The sequence below is a fragment of the Ambystoma mexicanum genome, chromosome 2q (genome assembly GCF_040938575.1).
Source record: "Ambystoma mexicanum isolate Mex_15411 chromosome 2q, UKY_AmexF1_1, whole genome shotgun sequence".
In the NCBI taxonomy this organism is placed as follows: Eukaryota; Metazoa; Chordata; class Amphibia; order Caudata; family Ambystomatidae; genus Ambystoma; species Ambystoma mexicanum.
The window spans coordinates 1258855674-1258878879 of NC_090924.1; the positions used below are offsets into that span (position 1 = coordinate 1258855674).

A 23206-nucleotide genomic window follows, 5' to 3' on the forward strand; every position below is an offset into this window, starting at 1 on the left:
CAAGCCTTTTAAGGGACCACAGGAGAGCGCTACATGGTCTGCAAATGTGTTTGTTACTTTCATTTCTGTCTTAGATGTTTTGTTCACAATGAAACAAACGCTCCAGTTCAGCAGCACTACCAACCAGTGGAAGGCACACAAAATGTAACACTGCCTTGGTGTTCTGAGAAGAAATCAATCATTGCTTTTAATCTGAGCATGACCGTTTCCAAGAAGGAAGGATATTTTGAAAGACAAAATCGTGTCTAGTCTCACCAAAAGAATCTACTGTAAAAAGGGTAGCATTTAAATGTACTAATATTGTCTCTATTCACAGTATCTGCTGCTAATGATCACTTTCAGAATAAATTGTAGTAAAGATAAGAATGTTACACTTGTTTTACTGGACATAGCTCACTATCAAAATCTAGACTATCCAAAAGACATATTTTCTAATAGAAGGATTTAATTCCAAGATGGACAGTATGCTACCCTCTTTCAAAATACTCCGATGGAAAAGGAAAAAGGAGACAAATAGCATCAATGAGGGTTTTAGGCTGCCCTGCGTAAAACCAAAAGCATTTTCTCAACATCAGAATGACCACAGATCTTTATGCAAACATGTCTGTGATAAAAGGGCTGGATGCTTGAATCGCTAAGCATATAATAAACTCTGGGCTTGGTGCTCATTTCATTTTTCCCTAACAGTGAAGTGTTTATAGCCCTGGACGACACATACCTATTCAGACAACCTCAGGATTTGGATGTGAGGGTAAACGCCTGCATCACCTGTCATTGGTGACTTGGGGTCATCCTGCTTCTCATTCAAAGAGATGATGTTTCCTCTCCTGTATGAGAAAAACCTACCTGGGTTTGGGAGTCTTGCAAATTTTTAGATGGAGAAGAGCTAGATTGTAGGGTAAAGAGGTCTGTGTCTTTGTGCACACCCAGTCCTCAATGTGCAGGTACATTATACACAAAGGCTAGGATGCCTATCAGCTAGGAGAACATTGATATATGGGGTAATAAGATGCAAGATGTCTTGCTTTCGTAGTATTCCAGAGCTAATAATCTATGTTTGCACCTAATCAAGGTATACAGTGAAGTTGCATCTGATGTCATAAGAAATAGGCATCACGCCATGGACGGCCATTTAACCAATTCAAAATGCGAGTAGCCTTTGCATCAGAGGGCAGTTTCATAACAAAGTCCGAATCTCAATATGTTCTCAGTGAAAGGGCCTATAGATGCCCTTTGCAGGAACTAAAGTGGTGGCTGTGGTGGGCTTTAGGAAGCCAATATAGAGTTGGTACCACTGGAACTGTGTTTGCCACTTTAATTCATCTTGATTAACCCATCCGCATGTCTTCCATTGATTTAAAAGGTCACAGAGGGACAGAAAAAGGTCTACTGCTGGGTAGGGGGACCAGTCCTCTCCTGTATGTGGGAACTGTCCCACTGGGCTGAGAACCTTTAAAACCCCTGTCCTGCTTTTGGTGAAAGGGACAGAGACCACAAGAAAAAATCGTCCCATCTTGTTCTTTACCGACAATATTAAACCATATAAAAGTGATTACGGTTTAGCAATGTTAGCACGTAACCCATCTGGGGGTGGGCAAGAACCCCCAACCTTTCAGTTAAGAGCCAGATGTATCCATCGATTGTGACACAGGGAGTGGCCCAGAAAGACCTTCTGAACAAGGCCTGATTTAGCAATCAGAGCAAACGTCCCTTCATTTTGAACATGCTTACAGTCACAACCAAATCCTCACAGATATATCCAGAGTAGTGGCTGGATCCTGGATATAACATGTGCAGATCTGGCTGCTCTAGTCATTATTAAATTGAAGTCCTACGCTTATGTCCTTTGACTGTCCCTGTGTTTTATTTTTATTATCTGGTCACCCTACTGTTTGGGTTCCCTGTAAATTGCCATAGCTGCTATTATTATTATTTTAGCTATCTATGAACCTTCAGGGATGCAGCTACAATTTAATGTTTGAAAAATATGCCCCCACTGCTTTGCCCAGCATTAGTGTGGATTTCCCCTCCAGAAACATCTTGCCTCTAACCCATCCCCTTCCTAATGCTTTGAATCAGTTTTGTTTGTGCCTGGTACTGCACAAAACACCAAATAAATATATTCTCGTCTAAGATGTTTATTATCTTACAAACTACCTCCTTGCCACACAATCAATGTATTTATGTTTATATACAAGGTTTCACAAAGATGTGAGATTTAAATCAGTGTAAACAATTGCAAGAGTATCAATGTGTGGCCCTCTGTTAATACAGATAACATTTAGAGTGATGATTGGCTAAGGTGCCAATGGACCCGTATATCCCGGTGATGAATATTTGCACTAGTGCTTAAGTATGGCCCGGTGTGTATTTCGGAGCTATATGAATTGAATAATTGACCAATCCTGACAAGCTGTTTAATTTAGGTATGATTTTGTTAAATGTGGGGCAGTGCTTAATTTGTGGGGGTGTTTTCCAGGGCGGCTCTGCCTTATTTCTGAGCCCTGGCACCTATTGTCTCAGACTCAGCTTGATATGATATGATGTGGTAATTATAACACGCCTGTACACAAGTGTTTCTAGGCGTAACAAGACAAGGAGGGGGATACAAGGGAGGACAAAAATAACGATCTTACTAGGCCCCGTATCATTCAGATCATGCAAGTGCAGAAAAGAGGGAAGGGGAGAAGTGCCAGGGAGGATGGGAAGGGGGAAGTGCAGTTAACTCACAAGAGCATACAGCTGGTGTCTCATGAGTGCAGAGAGAAGGGACTGTAGAGTTGCAGATATAGACCCTTAAGTGCTGGGGAGCCCGGAGGCAGTGCAAGGTCAACTGGACATGCAGGAGCCTGGGCCCCGAGTTCAGGTGTGGCCAGGTGACCAGTGCGCAGAGCTGTCGCAGTGCATCAGCAGGGGAGGGGAAGAGAGAAAGCGGAAGCAAAAAGGAAGGTCTTGAGTTGCTTCTGGAACTAGAGGTGGTTCTGCTGGTTTATAGTCATAATGTAGAAAAAAAAATGTCGACTTACAAAAATGTAGAAAAAAAATGTAGAAAACAATAATGTCGAAAACCTATACATATAATGAAAAGAGTCAGTTTTTCGAAAAGAAAATGTCGAAAAAAAAACAAACAAGAAGAGTATCATTTTCTGGGGGGTCCCCCCCGAACCCCCCTCAGCCAACACCCCCCGGCCACCCCCCCACCACCCTCTCACCCCTCATACTCAACACATTTTAATTATATATATATTTATTTATTTCGAAAAATTCAAAAAAATGTAGAAAAATTCGACATTATTGGTTTTCGACATTATTGTTTTCTAAAAAGAAAATTCGACATTTTGACTTTCGACATTATTGCATTCTACATTATGACGTTTGAGAGAGGCTGTGCATTGTCCACCGTGCCTGTGCCTTTTATGAAGAAGGAGCTGAATACCTCCAGGAAAAGTTCTCCCAATATGTACCTTGACGTGCCCTCCGATCTCAGTCTGCTCTACTGCTATCTGTGCCCACGTATCAGGCTGTCTAGGATGGGGGGCTGTGCTTTCTCTGTGGGGGCCGATAGGTCCTGGAACAGACTCCTGTTTACGCTACGTGCCACTACTGACCATCTCTCTTTTCGACAATCTCTCAAAACACTGCTTTTTTAGTCCCTTATGTTCTTCCTCCTCTCTCAGCGCCATGGTGTCCTTGGGTGTATGTGCGCTTTATAAATCTGCCTAACATAACAGAGTTGGAGGTGGATGAGCGGAGAGCTCAAGAGGGAAGATGTTTTGTAAGAGACAGTTGGAGGTACAGCAGTCGCAGGCCCCAGAAAGCTATGTGGACGATGCAATGGGTCTTGAACTTGATCCTTGCATCCACGGGGAGCCAGTAAAGAGATTTCAGAGCTGGAGAGATACGATCCCTGGGCTTGAGGCCAAGGACAAGTCTAGCAGTCCTGTTTTGGATAAGTTGTAAAGGTCAAAGAGTAGAGGCAGGAAGATTTAGAAAGAGGCTGTTGCAGTAGTCAGGCCTAGAGAGAACCCTAGCTCTAGAGACAGCGAGCTTGTGGGGGAAGGAGAGGAAAGGAAGAGTACCTCTGAGGAGGTGGTGCAGTTGGTAGTTTGACTTCTTAGAGACATCAGAGATGTGAGGAGAGAAGGAGATAGTGGAGTTGAATATGACACCAAGGTTCTAAGCCTCATAGGAAGGAGCAAGAAGAGCGCATAGCGTGGGCGGCCAGAGAGAGGAAAAGAGGGAGCGGGTGTCCCAATGAGGAGGGTCTCAGTCTTACTGGCATTAAGGCAGAGATCATGGCGGCACATCATTCCTGAATTGCGGACAAACAGTCTGGTATGAGAGACTGAGAGAAGCAGAGGTGGCTGAGAGGAGCCTGAAAGAGAGCTGGGTGTCATCCGCATAACAGTGAAAATTGGAGCATAAAGTAGTGATGCAGTGGGCAAGAGGTGCCAGGTACTGGTTGAAGAGCCAGGGAGAGAGGTTAGACCCCTGGGGAAGTAATATGTGGTCACATTAGTGCCTGGTTGATTATTTAATAATAGCCAGAGCATCCATCAACCCCAATGAGCAGGCGCGAGCTGTAGTTTAACCCAAAATGTGTTGACACTGTCGGGTGCAGCTGTGTGTGGTGGCAGCAATGGTGAGGAACTGGCCGCCCGCAGTGCCACAAACGTGCTAGAAAATATTTGGGCTCTGGCACTAATTTTCTTACAAATTAAGCACTGATGTGGGGGTGACCATTCAACCATTCGTATACACATTCCCTTCCACTGACCTCTCCTCCATGCTACACTACCCTATCCCTTGCCACCTGTAGTTTGGGGAGAACTGTCATCACATTGGTCTAATGTGCATTATCACGACTCAATCACAATAATGTAGATTTGACATTCTGCATAGCGACAAGCGTGCATATAAATCTTATCTCTTGCTGCATTTGATTCAGTATGTTAGGAATATTTCCTATATGTGGCCCAGTGTCACACTTTAATTTAGTGTATTCATGTTTATAACTAACACATTGCGGACATTGTGGTTAATGCATGGTAAAATACAATTGTAATGACTAGAGCACTCACATATTTCAGGCACATGCAGTGCACCTAAGCACCACATACATGTATTAATACACCAAGGTTACCTAATTGGTCTGAAAAACTAGATGACACATCGATAATTTACTGTTTGGATCAATAAACTAATTTATAAAGTTATATATGAGGGTATCTTGGAAGAAATGCTGGAGGGACGGTCAGAAGGCATTCCTTGTGTACTATTATTGCGATGGGCTGTGGTTGAAGTGTACGAAAAGAAGTAGTGGAACTATATTCCCTGCTGGCCTGCCCCCACGCCCTACAGGCCCCATCGCCAAGTGCAATCCAAACCCCCAAACAAACACACCTGCTGTTAAGAGAATGTTCATTGCAGTGCACTGAAGTGCAAGTTGCAACTTATTCCTAAACTTTTACTTTAAAACTAAACAATTCTGGAACAGGTTAAAAAACAAAAGTATAGGAACAGTCAAACTTTTTTTTTTTTTTAAGTAGAGGAGCACTACTCCCAACCGCTCTCGGCCACTTCGTCCACTGCCGATGGGAGAAAATGCATAATTGATTGTTGCCTATGTGGTCACATTGGTGCCTGGCGGAAGTACTCAGAAAGCAGGCCGAGAACTGCAAAAAGCATTCAGACATGCGCTGGGAGCAATGGACGCTTGGTAGCTGCACAATCCCCGTTTTATTTTTAGGGTGGGTTGCGAAGGAAGTAGTAGAGGGCAATTGTTGTGGAGAAAGATGAGGTGGGTAGTAGGCAAGAGTAAAGGGTCAGGCAACTGTTTTAAAGAGAGAATGGGCTGCAGGCACCCGAGGGTCACTGGACAGCTGGTGAGCCTTCAAGATGCACGGCCATGTCAGCCATGATTGCTCCCAAGCCCCGGTGGCGGCACTCTCAGTGTAAAGTTGGATCCATGCTTGTCTCCATTCTTTCAAAACACCCTCTTTACTTGTTTTCAACATTTATTTTAAAACACCCCTTATTCCCGAAATCAAGGAGCTCGTAAAACAATGACAACACCCTGATGCTTGAAACACAGGACAGACAGCTGTGTGCATTGCCCTACTTGGCATATTCTGAATAAAATGTGCAAGAGTCCATGCATTACTTTGGTTTCAAGTCAACAAATCAGACATATGAGAGAGTAACTAAAAAAATCAGGCAGAATGAGGGGCGTTGGAATGCTAATGGCCCCTTGCCACTGAGCTGTGACTTGTCTGGGAAAGGGGCCGTTAGCACTCTCCCTATCACACATGTGTCTGCCCCAACCCAGCTCTGTATGAAAAACTAAAATGCAAAGAATACGTTCTTTAGCGTCCTCATAACTTCTGAAAATGATTCCTCAAATATCACCAAATATCACGACGCAACAAAAGAATGTGATAATTCTTTCTTTATATGTCCTATGTGAAGAAAAATGTAAGCTTAAATATACTGCCTCTATATCAACATTATAATGTATGTAAAAATATACTGTGAGTCACATTAAATTCATTTTTCCAAACAACATATGTGCATATTTGATTGCAAGATCCGACAATAATACTATTGCTTAAACAGCGCTTGTACCTCCCCTCCCCCTCAGCCCCAATGGCGTTGCAGCCTTCTAGGCTAATGGCAGATTAGCAAAGAATCCTGTTGCTGCTGTAAGTTACATCTGGCTGTAACATACATCTGGAAAGGGTGCTCACTAATAGATGTTTCTTTATACTGTTGGGAAAAGCTTGTAAGTTACACCTGATTCACGAATAGGCCCACTCAAGCCCAAGGCTCGTGCTCTAGCATGCAGACCCTTGACCCGGAGTAACTTACTCCTGTCAAAAATGAGAACAACTTCTTTCAATGTTACAAAAGCTTTTCTCAACTTTTTTCGCTCATTACGCATACTTTCACCAATATTGATGTTGTAAATCATTCTGGAAATCAAATGCATGTACTTTTAAGAATTTATAGAGACTTATGAGGAAGTCATACATTTTTTCAGGAGTAAGTCATACTTACTACCCATGGAAAGAATCTTTGTGAATCAGTCCCTCCGTCTATAGTTTTCACTTTGCCCTTACATTAGGATTACATCAGTAATGCAGATGCTACTTAGTCACTAACTCTGTATTTGCGCGTGCAGTGTGATAACCTTGTATATATACATAGTGAAGAAATATTGAGAGCAGAACATCCCTAACAGAAACCTCTTGTCTGCAGGTCCCTGCCTCGTTCTGCTATCTCATGTTTTGTTAAACGGTGAGAAGTCTATTCATTCATATCCGGGGGTGGGGGGATATGTATATGTCCCTTTGGGGGACTTTTAATCTGTCTTGTAAACTTGACAAATGATGTGCATATAAATGGGGTTACCTGGTGATGATCTCGACCTCCCAGGCATTTTATAATCGTCAGTGAAACAATTGACTCGGATCAATTCGGGGATGTAGCTAATCCATGGCTATCACTTATCCTTTCCACATAATATGAAAAGCGAAAATATGCTTAATGTGTTTGTAGGTTAAAAACACCTATTCGGGACCTATACTCAAAACATACAAACGTGAGTACCCACACTCTAGTGCATTCACACTCATAAAAACAATAAGAACTTGTCACAATTTTAGAGGATTTGTGTGGTGCTTCACTTAGGTGACATATATACATTTTATTGGTTCACAGATCCACTTATTCAACCATTCAAGATACCACAAATGACACAATAGCATAGGAAACGAGACAATGGTGATCTCTCTTGGCTCCAAGAATTAACAGTTGTTACTAGGGTATTTTATATTGTTCACATTTTCTTATGTCGGGTACATACAATGTCTATATTTACAATTTATTTCAAAGACAATTGGCCACTTCACTGAGGCTGTAAATCTGAACAATGTTGTCGACACAGTGTGTTTCAGCCTCTTAGAGCTATTGAGGACGTGCTGCTTTTCTTAGATTATAGACCTTCTTCAGGACAATGTCTACTGACCGTCTCTCATCAGTGTATCCCTATGTCGTTGCACCTATAAACAAGTGTGGAGATGTCTCAATTATCTGAATCGCCTACCTGAAGAATGCTCAAAGGCTTTTTATTTCCCACTAAAGTTCTATGGACACTGTTAATGCATTCTCCTTATTTGAAATGTATGACCCCTTTCATAACTTTCTTTTTCTCTTTTCTTTGGCCGTTGTTTAACTAATGCGAATATTCCAGTTGATTGTTTGTGCTCTCTTCTCTCATCCCGGTCTATTCACAGCTAGGGACATTAGAGAAAACAATAATACTATGTTTCCTCATTTAACATGTGTATGTCGTAATTGTCTCTTTTTGTTTATATATATTGTGTCTCAACAGCTACCTCATCCACTTCAGGTTGCATTTTTCCCCATATCCTTTCAGGGGTAGGGCTTTCTGTACTTATTTTGTGGCTTCACCTAAAACCAAGGGCCCACAGTTACTTCCTGTGAAACCGTTTAGAAGTGAATTTTTCGTATATTTCCCAACCGTGTTACTCCGTCCATAACATGTTAGTAATTGAATGTGTGTACATATTAGGTGTTCATGCCTTTATGCAACTATTTAACACCTGTTATTTAGTGCTATGTGCTTATACCGAACTTTTAGTGGCTCCAATATGCGTCCTGATCCCTGCCGTTTTATATTTCTTTTTCGGCTCCATTTTTAGGATCTGTGCAGCAAATGTTAATTCTAAATCTCTGCGATGTCGAATTCCTCTAAGGAGTGGCACGTAAGCCTCTCCTCTATCACACCGGGCGACTATGCTTACTGTTCGCTGTGTGATCCGGCTCTCATCCGGAGCATTGTGGACGCTGCTGGGCTGGGCTATTGAGTCATTCGTACTGTCTGAAGTGTCTCTCTATTTATTTACATATGTCTAACAGTGTAAGAAGTTCTAATTGTTTTTATGAGTGTGAATTGACTAGATTGTGGAGACTCACATTTATATGTTCTGGGTATACGTCTTGAATAAGTGTTTTTAACTAACAGACGAATAAAGAATTATTTTGCTTTTCATCAAACTTGGAAAATGAGCAATAAAGTGTAGGGAAATTAAATGTAAATTATTTGTAAAAGTAACTTACTTATACATAAAAATATACTGTTAGTAACATATTATTCATGTTGACCAAGAACACACGTGTAGTGAGCTCGAACAATAGTACAGCTGCTAAGAGTTATTTTCCATCCCCCGTTCTCTACTGAACTGGTGTTGCAAGCACACACACACACACACACTACAAGGCTCCAGATGTGCCTCTCCTCCTACATTACAATTATGTTAATGATAAATACAGGCACAGTGTTAACTGCATATCCCTTCCAATAAAGATAAGGTCAAATGTGGTCATGTGGGCAGACAATCTGTATCAGTATTTATTTCCTTTCCTCACCAGCTATGTCTTTGATTTCACATTACAAAAGCAAGATATGGCATCCATCTATGGCAAGACTTCACTTAAACTCAAACACCGCTTAAAGGTTTATCTACCTAACATGCGCCTATGGTCTTCAAATAAACTGCTGTTTGATGTTCCTAGCTGAATGATGTTCCCTGCTGCTTGATGTTCCCTGTTGTATCTCTTTGCCCCTTGATTCCCTCCTTTTTGGTTCAGGCCGGAAGCATGTGGTGCTCTCTTCCAATAGATATATGTTTGATGCAAAACCTCCTCTCTTTCCACCAGAAATGGACATTGCTGTTTCTTGGTTATTTTTCATTTGTTTTCAGTTCATTTTTTAGAATTGCCTTTTCAACCCACTATCCTTTTTTATGATCGCTGATGAGTAGTACACCCAAATTCCTGTTTAAGGTTGTGAGCGCCAGTCTATGAGAAAAATTAAGAGACATGGAGACTGCCCCAAATATAACGTGAGGAATCACTGGAATAATGCATTTCCTTATTCATGATGTGTGCTTCTCAACAGCTACCACGAAAAAGGTGCGTCACTGGGATGCAGGCATTTATCTACTCCTCTGAGAGGCAGCATCCTACAAATGGAATGGAGTTTTACACACACCAAGAACATTCATTAGAACTGGCTCAAAGACTGGGTTTTAACCAACTTTCAATTTACAACACGAAATGCAGAAAGCCCCCGTTCAAAATGGAACTCTCTGCATTCATGAAAAACGGCACACTTACTGCATGGAAATTCTGTACATTACCAGAATCTACAAACAAGCAATATCGGTGAAGGGCAGACCTGCATTGCATTTCATCAGTAATCACATTATTCCTTATAAATCCTGGAACTGCATATCTAAACATTCCAAAAAGGTGTCAGAAATGTTCCAATATAAACAGTATATTTCATTTTCCTACACCAACTTAAACCTTGCTTTATTCTTTTGAGAAGATATATATTTGAAATGTAAAAGTGATACTTGGATGTAGAAGCCTATTGTGATTATACATTAATTTAGACATGTACAATTTTAAAATAGGGAATATACCAAAATGTTTAAATGTATAAGAAATCAATGGTTTTCTAACATGGCTTTGGCAAATGCTTGTTTTGCTAACTCTGCCAAACTAATTTCTTCTGTTCTAGCCCTGCGTGCATGTTCAAATGAAGGGGTGGTAAAGTGACCTAGGATATATGCTTGCCCATTTGGAGTGAATAGATGGGTTTGACTTTTATCATGGAAACACATTAGGTTCACAGAACAAAGGGCCATCTGGACCAAGATCTCTGAGTAAGTGAGACATATCCCAACCACATTCCACAGCATATTCTAATAAATAATTGTTTAAATTCCACAAAGGCTGAATCCACAGTGTCCTGAGCTGATACGAATCAGAACTGTTCACATGACAACCTAGCTTGTGAGAAGCCAGGTCTGACTTCAAAGAGCTGTAATACACTTAAAGTGTCACCTTTTTGACATCAGTGAAGGCAATAAAGCTGACCTGATGCCTAGAAATGAAAAATAGACAATGGGGCCTCTTGGAGCTGTTTACATAATTCAATATACGCAAGCTTTCAGAATTCAAGGAGAGGAAGCTCATTTGAAGTTAGCACAGAAATGCATGTAAGTACAGTTTTCTTTATGAAAACCCACAACCATGTCACCTAGAATCAAACAAAACATGTGTTAACACCATAAGATCTAATGAGTCCAAATCTGAATTGTTTACTTTTAAAAATGATTGATAAAAGTATGAATCGCAACAAATTCATAAACAATTATCATGCATACTTTTGTTCCTACGTCTCTCTGGGCCAGGGTATCTTAGAAATCCATATTTCATCAATGTGCCATATTGTTACAGGAAGGTATGGAATACAATTATTTTGAATTCAAAAGTATGAGAGCAGGCCGCCCCAACCTTTTCCACATGTATTGAAAATATGATCAACCAATGAAGATTGCTGAGTGTATTCTCTGTGAGTGTCTAATTATCGAGCAAGTCAATGGGAAGATTTGATTAAACAATAAGTCTGGTATTATCATGACAAACAAAAAGGGAAACACACAGGGAATAATGGAAAGGCACAAACTGGGGGTCTTTGGAATTAAAAGCTGCCGGGAATGAGCAGACCTATTCCAAATGGATGAGTGCTCATCTGGGATCATATCTGAAAATGGCAAGGCCTAGTCCATGTGGGAGCCTGCAGCAGATTTACATGAGGCAGACATCTTTTCCAAGAGCAAGGAGAGTGAGGCCAGGAGAGGCCAGCTAACTGGGAATTCCCAGGAAACATCTGATGGTCCCTGCTGTGTATGGAAATTCTCCAAATGTAATTACACATAGGCCTGCTAGGATTAGTTATCTGCTAAGTCCTAGGACAGGGATGCGTTTTCCACAAGGAGGAGCTGATTTCAAATAAAAATCAATGTACATTCTACTGTGAAATGCACTCCACTTTCACACTGTAGTCAATGCCAAGTAAGACATCTATAAGAGGTAAACTAGTTATCTGCACTCACCATAGATTCAGATGGAGCCAACAAACCTCCTGACAAGGTTGGTTCAATAGTAGCTGTAAAATTGGGATAAGTATACAATTGTGTTTTTTGCACAGATAATAATGTATTACTCTCTCTCAGCACTCAAATCATAATTCCTATGGACAGCCAGCAACCGGGCAGTAATTATGCACAATTTATATGTCTGTGCAATTAGATTTTTATTTTCTTATTCTGCTAACACCTACAGTCGACACGTGTTTCGACCCATGGTCTTTCTCAAGGCTGATACATTAACTGTTTTCCTCATACAGTATCAAGTCCACCAACTACTGTTGATTAAAGTGTTCCAATAGACAAATCTATATCATCACTTATGAGCATATATTAGTAATCTGGCTATTTTCCATAGTTTTTTCTTTAAGAACCTTGGATAATTCTGTTAGCATTAAAATAAGCTATAGTTGCATAATGGGTGTGTAACTCCTCATGCCCGGATTTGTTGTATTGCTATAAATCGGATGTCCTTCTTGGAATCATCCTTGGCGTCCCGTGTGTCATTCTCACCAAGTAAAACAGGATTGCAATAAAAATCAATATCATTTCTCAGTGCTGTGTGCACAGTGTAAAACTGATTTGTCTCTTCAGCTAAAGCACAGTTCTTCAGATCCATTCCAATTGTACCCAGAGTGTTTTGACAGGTGTCGTCAACCACTTAGGCAATTAATTGAATGGTCGCATTTCAGAGCCTAATGGAGAATTGCTTGATAACTTGAGACCCGTGAAACCCATAGCTCATTTAAAAGAGACATCAGCAAATGAAAGGAGCTTAGTTGGGGCACTCCCATAGAAAATGATGCCAATGTAAAATACGTGTTCTCCTCTCTCCTGGCAATGCACAGTAGGAAATGGGCTTTCAACCTGCAGCACCCAATCTGCAAAGTAAAGTGGGAGGGGTGCTCATCCCTGTATTCGAATATCATAATACTATGTTTCTACGCATTAGAAATTGATACCCCTGATTCCCTAAAACAAACCTGCAGAATTAGATGCATCTAATTATACACTGCATTCCAATTGCATGCACATACTAGCAACCCTCAGAACTATATTCACATGATGATTATGAGGAATAATGTATTGTGGCGGGGAATTGATTTCTACTGAATGATAATAGTGCTGTTATTTATGCAACATTTCTCTGGTGCCAATACTTTTCATTGATATTGGAGAAAATAGTGTTTTCTAAAATACATGCTTGATTATAAGGAAATGAAGGTAATGCATAAACTGCTCAAATTATTTCAAGGTACTGGCCGTCAAGCGGCATGCAAGCAAATGGAATAACATTGTTTTAGTATTTAGAAATACATGTTTAGAAGTATATGTAGCTAATTCAAAGAGTGCTTGTGTGTGTGCCACTTCTAGCGACATTATCACAAACAGGTTATACTAAATTGGTAAGTTAGTTATTATGCATTTCATGTATCTTATTGTGATGACTTCCCCTGAATACAGTAAGGGGACCAACTTTGATTTTATCTTGTTTAAATAAACTTGAGATGTACCTATAAATACAGCATGTATTTTGTCCCAGAATTGTGGGGTGGGAGTGTATGTCAAGAAGTGATGTATCAGGACTAGGCACTTAGTGAAAAGAGAGACATATCATCAGATATCTCAAAATTACAAATAAATCAAATCAAATTATATATAGAAAGGCCATTTAATATCTATTCCCATTCCATTTACCTGCTGCAACTCTATAGATACTACTCAGTCTCAAGCTCTGTTTTTGTCCTCACAACTTCATGACATTATCTTACAATTACGTTCATAGTGATATAAATAGATATTGATCCTTGATTAAAAAAAACCTCCAATAACATTTCAGATGTCCATTTCCTATCAGTTGCCACTCCATATAATCTATTATCTCTCTGAGGGTTGCATTATGTACATTGAAACAGTGTGTGCCACAATGTGCAAATTCCAGAGCTAAAATAGTCTGTGTCTGCACAGCACCACTTCAGTTTTAAGAAATGTGGGTACAGGTCTTTTCTTATGGACTTATATTATATTACTTTATCTGATACTGCCCCATTTGTGGGCCTATAGTTATGGCTAAATAGAAAAACAACATGTTCACTTATATCTTTTAACAAGTGTTTTAAGAAGTTCCACAAGGCATCATGCACACTGTGATCAAGTTCGTCAGAAACTAGCTCAAGAGATAAATGTTAATCGAAATTCACTAACAAAAGTCTTGAAACAAAGTTGTACATCATATCAAAATAGTGAAAATCTTCGAATAGATTTCTAAAATCATAATTTGTGTCAAAATGTATGTATATACCTGACAAAAATAATATCTATAAAATCAAATATTAGTGTCCATAACGTCAGATTATGATGCATATAGTGAACTACGCTGATATGCCAAAAGCTAGAGACTATGGAGCTGATTGACAAACATGTTACTGTGAGCAACTCTTGAAGAGGGCTATTTGACTCATAGAAGTTACTCCTGGCATGCATTTAGTAAATCTGGAGTTAGTAAGCGTTACTAACAGTAAGTTCAGAATTATTCATAGTAACATCTTAGTGAATTAAATAGTCCTCACCAGAAGAAAGTCATGGGTAAATCAGAGTTACTCAATGTAATTTCGGAGTTATTCATTGTAACTTCTTTGCAAATTGAATAACACTCCCCAGGAGAAAGTCACGAGTAAATTGGAGTTGTTCATAGCAACTTCTTTGGGAATTAATTATCCCTCGCCAGGGGAAGGTCATGGGTAAGTCAGAGTTACTCAGAGTAACTTCAGAGTTATTCATAGTAACTTCTTTCTGAATTGAATAACACTCTCCAGGGGAAAGTCATTGGTAAGTCAGAATTATGTTGTGAATGAAGCTAAGGTCTTCTCTACCAAAAACAAGGGTATAAACATGAGGATACTTAATATCATAAATAACAACACACATTTCTAAAAGCCTGAAATCACATGAAATGTATACGTTAAGTTAATTGTGTAACACAAAAATTACTTTCTAACGATGCATCTCAGACAACCTTTAGCTTATCAAATATGTTCCACAAAGAACCTCTGATTCCGTAAATCATGAGTCAATTTTAAAACATTGAGGAGACTGAAGAGGCTTGAGAGAGGTAGAGGATAGCCCTGACAGGAAACACCATGAAAGGGAACATCAGAGTTGACCCATATGCAAAAGAAAAGTACTTAAATAATGGGCAAACATAAAAGAACAATGCGAAAAATTAAATTATGTCCAAAAGTAATTATAAAAATGTCTAAAGAAATATATAAAACACAGAAACAAAATATTTCAAAAAGAAGAAATTCAGAATTGAGAAAGATATTGTTTAAGAATGTATGAAATGTAACTAGTTAAATGTCATTGTTATCATCCAAGATGATATACTATGTGGAGCATTTTCTAGCAAGAACTGTAAGCGAATCGAAAGTCACACAGAGTTCACCCTTACCCCTCAATGAATTTAGGAAAACATTGCACACAATACATACAGTGTACCAGATTTCAGGAATACAAATACGAACATGTTTCTTCCCAAACCCACAAATCGGAAAAAGAACAGTCACATATGTTTTCCATAGTGAAGCCCTTAGAGTTGCATGCTTTTAGAGCAACCAATATTTTTAACACTGTAATGTGGAGGAACTTTTTGGTATGGAGATATCTTTGAGGTGTACCTTCGCGACCTGTTTCTGATTGCTTTTTTGGTCCAATTATGTCTTCTTTCTATAATATTTGCTTATTTTTTCATCCTTTAATGTTGGGTTGTCGCATGGGTGTAGGTCAACACGGAGACACTGAGTTCCCCAACTCCGTTTGAGAAATATGAGAAAAAGAGAGTTTGTGCCTGCACCTCTTTGCGCCAATTATAACACGTAGTAAGAAGTCACAAAAGTCGGTTCACTTGAAAATGTTTTTCTTAATTTATTTGACTTGTCGTTTAGCCCTTGTTGGACGACACGTGTTTCAGCGTGTATCTCGCTCCTTTTTCAAATCCGGGCTGTTTATATAAGTAAAAAGTAAAACAAAACCAAATACAGTTTTTGAGTGATTTGTTGAGTAACATTTTCTTCAATTCCTTTTAACATTGTACAAATGGTGACTCTCATGGGTGCCGCAAAACCCTCTATAGTAATTGCCCAAAAAAGTTAAAGCAAAATGATACCTTTGCCATTCACCTCGTGCATTCCTGTGTGTACTAATCAAAATAGATAAAATGAAAATGTTTGAATAGATTATATCCGTTACAGAGTAAAAGGAGGATAAGTAGGATTTACATTAAATCTTGTTGTCTGAGCCAGTCCTTACCCTTTCTATTTCGGTTTTAATTCCCCCTCTGGGATAAGTCTCTCATAATTGATCAATTAACCGAAGTCTTAGGGCTCAATCCCTCCTAAACACGAAAATTTGTATAATGTTGTCAGTTTGTGCTTGTTATTACATAGTATCCAATATTTTTGTACTGAGTCCCAATTCATTAATATTATCATTGAGTCCATGATTAATCTTTCATGCATTCCCTACTTTACTTAATTATCTAAAGTCACTCATAACAATCCCTCTATCATTTGTTTGTATATTTCATATTATTCCCGTAATTCTGAGTCTTGGTTTAGATTACCCACTTCGTCATAAGGACTCCGTGTGGTACAATATGATGTTTCTCCCCACTGCTCCGGGAGAAATAGATATGCTGAGCACGCGTATTTAAACGTTTGCCTCCTTCGCGACTTCATTTTTTCGCGTACTTTATGAGGCTTGGTTAAATTACCCATATTGTTATAGGGACTCTGTGTGATACGGAAAACATGGTGTTTCTCCCCACTGATCCGAGAGAAATAAACATGCTGTTAACGCGTACTGCCAACATTAGCCTCCTTCGTGACTTTGTTTAACCCAATAACAAATGAATTGAAGCATGTCTGAGAACGTGCGCGCTTGTTTAAGGTGGCTTCCCACCCAGATTTAGGGCTTACCTGAAAACTATAGTGCTCACGCCTCACGCGTCAGGGGTCCCATCTTACCTGAAGTTGACTCCTTGTTAAAATGGAGTCTTTTCCTCTAGTCCCTCTTCACTCTCAATCCACGTTTTTTGGCGGCCATGTTTTGGGATACCTGCCTGTATTTCCTTATATTTCACGTTACGCGTACTTCTATTTACTCCCATTAGTTCCTATTTTGAGTCTGTGTGTTTAACTAAAGTTGGTTTACTGAATTGTAATGATATTTTGTTTACAATTTTGTTATTTTAATGTTTTATAAAAAAAGACGGGGACATCTCATTTGGAAGATGCCCCACGTGAGAGAAACTCCACATTGGGTGTGGAGGATTCTGGTTATAGTAGTCCCATTATCTATTGCGTATTAAGGGGGACTTAAATTGCCTTACGTAAATACACCTCCACGTTGGGTGTAGAGGATTCTAGTTATGGTAGGCTCTTGACTGTTACGTATTATAATTTCTTTCCAATCGTTACATTTACAAGGACTGTCTTTTTATTTTTCGTTCCATATTCTCACAGTAAGTAGCGCTTGGATATTCATTTTGTGTGAACCCTGATACTTGATGATATAGCAAAGAAATCTAAAACGATGTGTATTCATGGGAAAACCAAGGTCTTGTGTTGGTCAAAAACATATGTAAGGATTAAGATCTCACAATGATACTTAAAGCAGTTACAGAGACAATAACATTTTTAAATAAAAATATCTCTAGATTGAGTTTCAATTTCTATTCCATTTCCATCAAAGAAAATGGACCATTTCATTGTCTGAGTTTAACCCTTGTTCCACCGTTTTGAAACGGCAGATTAATCTGGCTTCTTCCTGTCGTAGGCATTGTTCTTGATTTCCTCCTCGTTTCCCCATCTTTATTCTTTTCAGACCAATGTACCTTATATCTTTTTTGTTCTGCATCTGGTGATGTTTTTGCCAATGTAGGGATAGCGGGAGGTTCTTATCTTGGCTTCCAATAGCTGAAATATGTTCCCTGATCCTGGTTCTCAACTCTCGAATGGTGCTACCAATGTAGATCATGTTGCAAACACATATCACCGCATAAATGACATATTTGGATCTACAGTTGATTTGCTCTTTGATCCTTGTTTTCACACCATCTTGGTTTGCAGAGACATCTGTTTCTGGTACCGCATAGTGACACATTGAACAAAAACCACATTTTCTAAAACCTGGCTGTGGTCGATGTAACCATGCATGTGGTCTTATTTCTTCTTCTTTGTCTGGCAAAAATGACAGACTTAGCATGTTTTTTAAAGTTTTTGCTTTTCTATATACTATTGTTGGATAATCTCGTATATATTCACATATATGTGGGTCCAGCTTTAATAAGTACCAGGCCCTCAGAATTATGTTGTGAACGAAGCTAAGGTCTTCTCTACCAAAAACAAGTGTATAAACATGAGGATACTTAATATCATAAATAACAACACACATTTCTAAAAGCCTGAAATCACATGAAATGTATATGTTAAGTTAATTGTGTAACACAAAAATTACTTTCTAACGATGCATCTCAGACAACCTTTAGCTTATCAAATATCTTCCACAAAGAACCTCTGATTCCGTAAACCATGAGTCAATTTTAAAACATTGAGGAGACTGAAGAGGCTTGAGAGAGGTAGAGGATAGCCCTGACATGAAACACCATGAAAAGGAACATCAGAGGTGACCCATATGCAAAATAAAAATACTCAAAAAATGGGCAAACATAAAAAAACAATGCGAAAAATTAAATTATGTCCAAAAGTAATTATCAAAATGTCTAAAGAAATGTATAAAACACAGAAACGAAATGTTTCAAAAAGAAGAAATTCATAATTGAGAAAGATATTGTTTAAGAATGTCTGAAATGCAACTAGTTAAATGGCATTGTTATCATCCAAGATGATATACGATGTGGAGCATTTTCAAGCAAGAACAGTAAGCGAATCGAAAGTCACACAGAGTTCACCCTTACCCCTCAATGAATTTAGGAAAACATTGCACAAAATACATACAGTGTACCAGATTTCAGGAATAAAAATACGAACATGTTTCTTCCCAAACCCACAATTCGGAAAAAGGACAGTCACATATGTTTTCCATAGTAAAGCCCTTAGAGTTGCATGCTTTTAGAGCAACCAATATTTTTAACAGACAGAAGTTGCCAGAGTCTGTCTTTGACCGCCTCCAGTCGAAGGCCTGATGAAGCAGGTTCATTAATATAATTGTCTTGTCCCGAAGTCCTTCCACTGACATATATTTTAATTTTTGGCTGGTGGCTACTAGTTAGAGTGCAGTTAGAGTGCAGCGCATACCTCTATCTAATAACCAAATGATGTTGATCTTCTTCAGTGCGAACTCCTTCTTAAACCTTTTTTGCTCCATTGCACCATAATTCCCAAAACCCAGGATCATTTGTTATAAATTATATTTTGGTACAATGATGTTGACAAGGACTGAGGTGAGCCCCAAAAAATCAAATGTGGTGCACCCAGTGTACCCCAGACCCCATCATATTTACTGACACGCAAAGATGTGTTTTCCAAGGCTTGGAACTAGTTTGGAAAGTAACCTTTTACTTGAGTGTGGTGCTCCGGTTCGATAGCTACACACTTACACAAGCAATGACTTTACCATCTGAGCAGAATGAAGCATTTTGCATCCACCATTAGATCGGATCACGCAAAAGGAGTGTGCGAAAAAGACAAGACTCTGTGTCGACATCTAGCGGGAACAATGAAAGGTACAACGTTGTAGGGGTTGGAGAAGGAGATGAAACCCACAGAAGAGACTGAGATTTGAGTGGAGAAACACAGGTTCAAGGCATGTAGAGGGCTACATATCGCCAACCCACCTGTCACTTTCCCATCCCCCGGGCCTCTCGTTTTTGTAAAGTTGCTTATCTCTACACTGATCATGTAAAAATACCTTTACCCACTCCATCCAAATCTTCTCTCTTTCACTTGAGTGGCATCATGGTCATCATTTATTGACTCTGGACTATTCAAAGACAATTTTTCACAGGATTTGCACCAGGGCAAAAAAGGCATTGATACTCCTGAATCATAATCAATTCCCTCTATCGGGTTTTCTCCCTGATCAATTCTCTGCATGCATTGTTGAATCCTCACTGTACATATTCTGCCAATACACTGCACCTACCTCCTCTTGGCAGTCTTGCACCTCTAGGGGATGTTGGCCCCCTACGGCTCACGTGACTCCCAGACAGCAGTAGGTACATACGCCCCATCCTCAGTTCCAGGCTCCGAGTCCTTCCTCTCATCTCCTTTAGGTGGCACTCAATCTCCCCCAGCATGACCAGCGAGTGCCGGCTCAGGTCTGCCAGCTGGTGCAGTACCGAGTAGAGTGCCAGATTGCAGACATCTCCCAGGTCCCGCAATGGTGGCCCAGCCGGGCGAGGAGGGCAAAGCCGGCCATGAGACACAGTGCGCCTGTAGAAGGGCATCCTTCTGGCATCCACGATCAGAGGTCAGCAAGGGTCTAGATCTAAGCTGGCGTCCACAGCTCAAACGAAAGGTCTGTGTGAAGGATCCTCTGGCGTAGCTCCTGAGTCGGACCTCAACCAGTAACAGTCAATGTTCAACTGATCCAAGGCACTTCTCGGCACGCAATTCCAACCAATTCAAAGCATAGATCAAAGATGGGCCTCGTGCCACGAGTGTTACCAGATCCTGGATCCAACTGGTTGGGGTTCCACAGGAACCAGAGCTTTGTCCAGAGATCACCAAGTACCAGGTCAAGAGTACCAGATCCCAGCCCTCTTCAGCCACTGCAGCTTCAACCAATTCAATGTGCAGCTCAAAGATGGAGGAACAGGGGCCAAACGCAGAGCTTCAATGGCTCCAGGATGCAAGCGGTCAGAGCTCCAGAGAAATCAGAGCATTCTCCAAAGATCACAGACTCCCATGCAAAGAGTACCAGATCCCAGGCCACATCGGGCACAGCAACAAGGACCCTGCTGGAATCAGAGCATTGCCTAAAGTTCACTGAGTACCATCCAGAGAAAACCAGATTCCAAGCGTCAGGGCCAACACAATCGTACAGCACTGCAACCCACACAGGCAACAGAATGTTGCACAGGCCTAACCTAGAGCAACGGCAGAATTTTACCCTGATCCAAGCTACAATGGCAGCAGAATGTTACCCTATTGGCAGCTATAGGGGCAGCAGAATATTACCCTAATCACAGCTATCGGAGCAGCAGAATGTTACCCTAATCACAGCTATAGGGGAGCAAAATTTTACCCTGATTCAAGCTACAGAGGAAGCAGAATGTTACCCTGATTCAGGCTACAGAGGAAGCAGAATGTTACCCTGATTAAAGCTACAGGGGCAGCAGAATGTTACCCTGATTTAAGCTATAGAGGAAGCTGAATGTTACCCTGATTTAAGCTACAGAGGAAGCAGAATGTTACCCTGATTCAGGCTACAGAGGAAGCAGAATGTTACCCTGATTCAGGCTACAGAGGAAGCAGAATGCTACCCTAATACAACCTTTAGGGGCATCAGAATAATACCCCAATCCAAACCACAGGGCAGCAGAGTATTACCACAATCCAACCATAGGGGCAGCAGACTAGTACCACATTCCAACTAAAAGGCAGCTGAATAGAACACACTCAGAAGCTACAGGTGCAGCAGAATAACGTCCCAACACAAACCACTGGGAAAACTACTATTATCCGAATCAAATCTGCAGGGCAGCAGAACGTCGCCCTAAAAGATACGTCTGGCCAGATAATGCAGCATAACACAACCCAAAGCTACAGGGGCAGCAAACTAAACATTGGCCCGGCTGCACCAAACTGCACTGCAGCAGCATACAGCACTACCCTAATTCAAGCTGCAGAGTACAGGGCCAGATCAGAACTGCAAGCGGCGGAGGCTCTGAGCTGCATGTCCGCCTCCATCGCTAGCAGCATGCAAGCGTGCCTGCCGTCTCCAAACTTCGCCATCACCTCTGGCCGGCCAGCGGGTGCGGACCCGCCCTGACGCCGCACGATCCGAGACGCGGAAGACGCCGGGGGGTAAGCTTCTCCCCAGGGTTCAGCAGGCGAGGACTTCAAACTTCCTCGCGCACCGAGGCGGCATTACCACCCCCGCGCTGTCCAGGTAGCAATGTCAGATGCCAGCAGCATCGGCAGCAGTAATCCACTTACAGCAACTGCTCTCAAAGCAGGGCTCCGATCCGTGCTGGGAAATTCTCCAAACTTCACTAGCCGCTGCAGCAGCAGCAGCACAACCGAGTCAGCAACCTCAAGTCATCCCAAAGTAACCACAGGCACCAAAAAACGGCGCAAATGTGCACTGAGGATTGCCACTGTCCCTTCTCTGTCCGACTCTTCTTCACTATAATCCTTGGGCGATGAACACATTTTCGTGCGGTTTGTTTTTCTTTCCTTCTTTTTTTTTTTTTTTTTGTTTACTCTTCGTGCAGAACCGGAGCCAACGCGGGAGTTTCTCTTGCTGCGAACGCTTTGTTTTCGAGTGTGACTCCAGCAGCTCCTTGCTGTTAATGACGGCCAAGTGCCTGCGTTTCCCTGAAGGCGCTGAAATGTCAGGGGCTGCGCCGGGAAGAGAAGTGGGCGGGGCTGCCGCCTCAGTAGCTCCAATACTGACTGGGAGTACAAGAGCCCAGATGTCCTTCTACTGTGTTTTTTAAAGTGCACTGTCTTATCCCGTTTTTTTTGTTTTCCTCGTCGCCATAAAATTACCTTTATAAGGCACTCACGCAGGGCCGCTTAAAGATGTGCTGGGACTCGCCTTGGGCCCATGTTATAAATGATGTTTGGGGGGGCCTGCAGCTGGGAAAACTAGTTTCAGGGTGCATAGATTATAATAGAGACAGGGCTGGTCATTGGGCCGGCTCTCGCCGGTGCCGAGATCCGGCACCAGATGTGGAGCCGGATCTCGGGATCCGGCCAGAGTCAGCCGCCCCAAACCCCTGCTCTGAGCTGGGGAGAAGAAAAATGGAGAAGAAAAATGAAGGAAGGCGGTTAGGGTGTCACATTAAAAGATATTTTAATTGCAGACAACATCAAGCTTACACTAAAAGCGGAGTGTAATTGTGAGGAGTAAATGAAGGCGAAATCACGATTACTCTCTGCTTAGATAGAAATGGCATACTGCCTGCAACCTACACTTTCCAGGAAGTGTTTTAT

At 41.0% G+C, this 23206-nt stretch overlaps 1 protein-coding gene across 1 annotated transcript in view; it reads right to left on the reverse strand.

Moving 5' to 3' along the window:
• NHSL2 (NHS like 2) overlaps window positions 1–22545 on the reverse strand; it is a 1544548-nt gene extending 1522003 nt beyond the window's left edge. The window contains exon 1 of the mRNA XM_069648639.1: window positions 20187–22545. Coding sequence (XP_069504740.1) covers window positions 20187–20490 — 304 coding nt within the window. The 5' untranslated portion in view covers window positions 20491–22545. The remainder of the gene's footprint in view (window positions 1–20186) is intronic.
• Window positions 22546–23206: the final 661 nt, after the last annotated feature.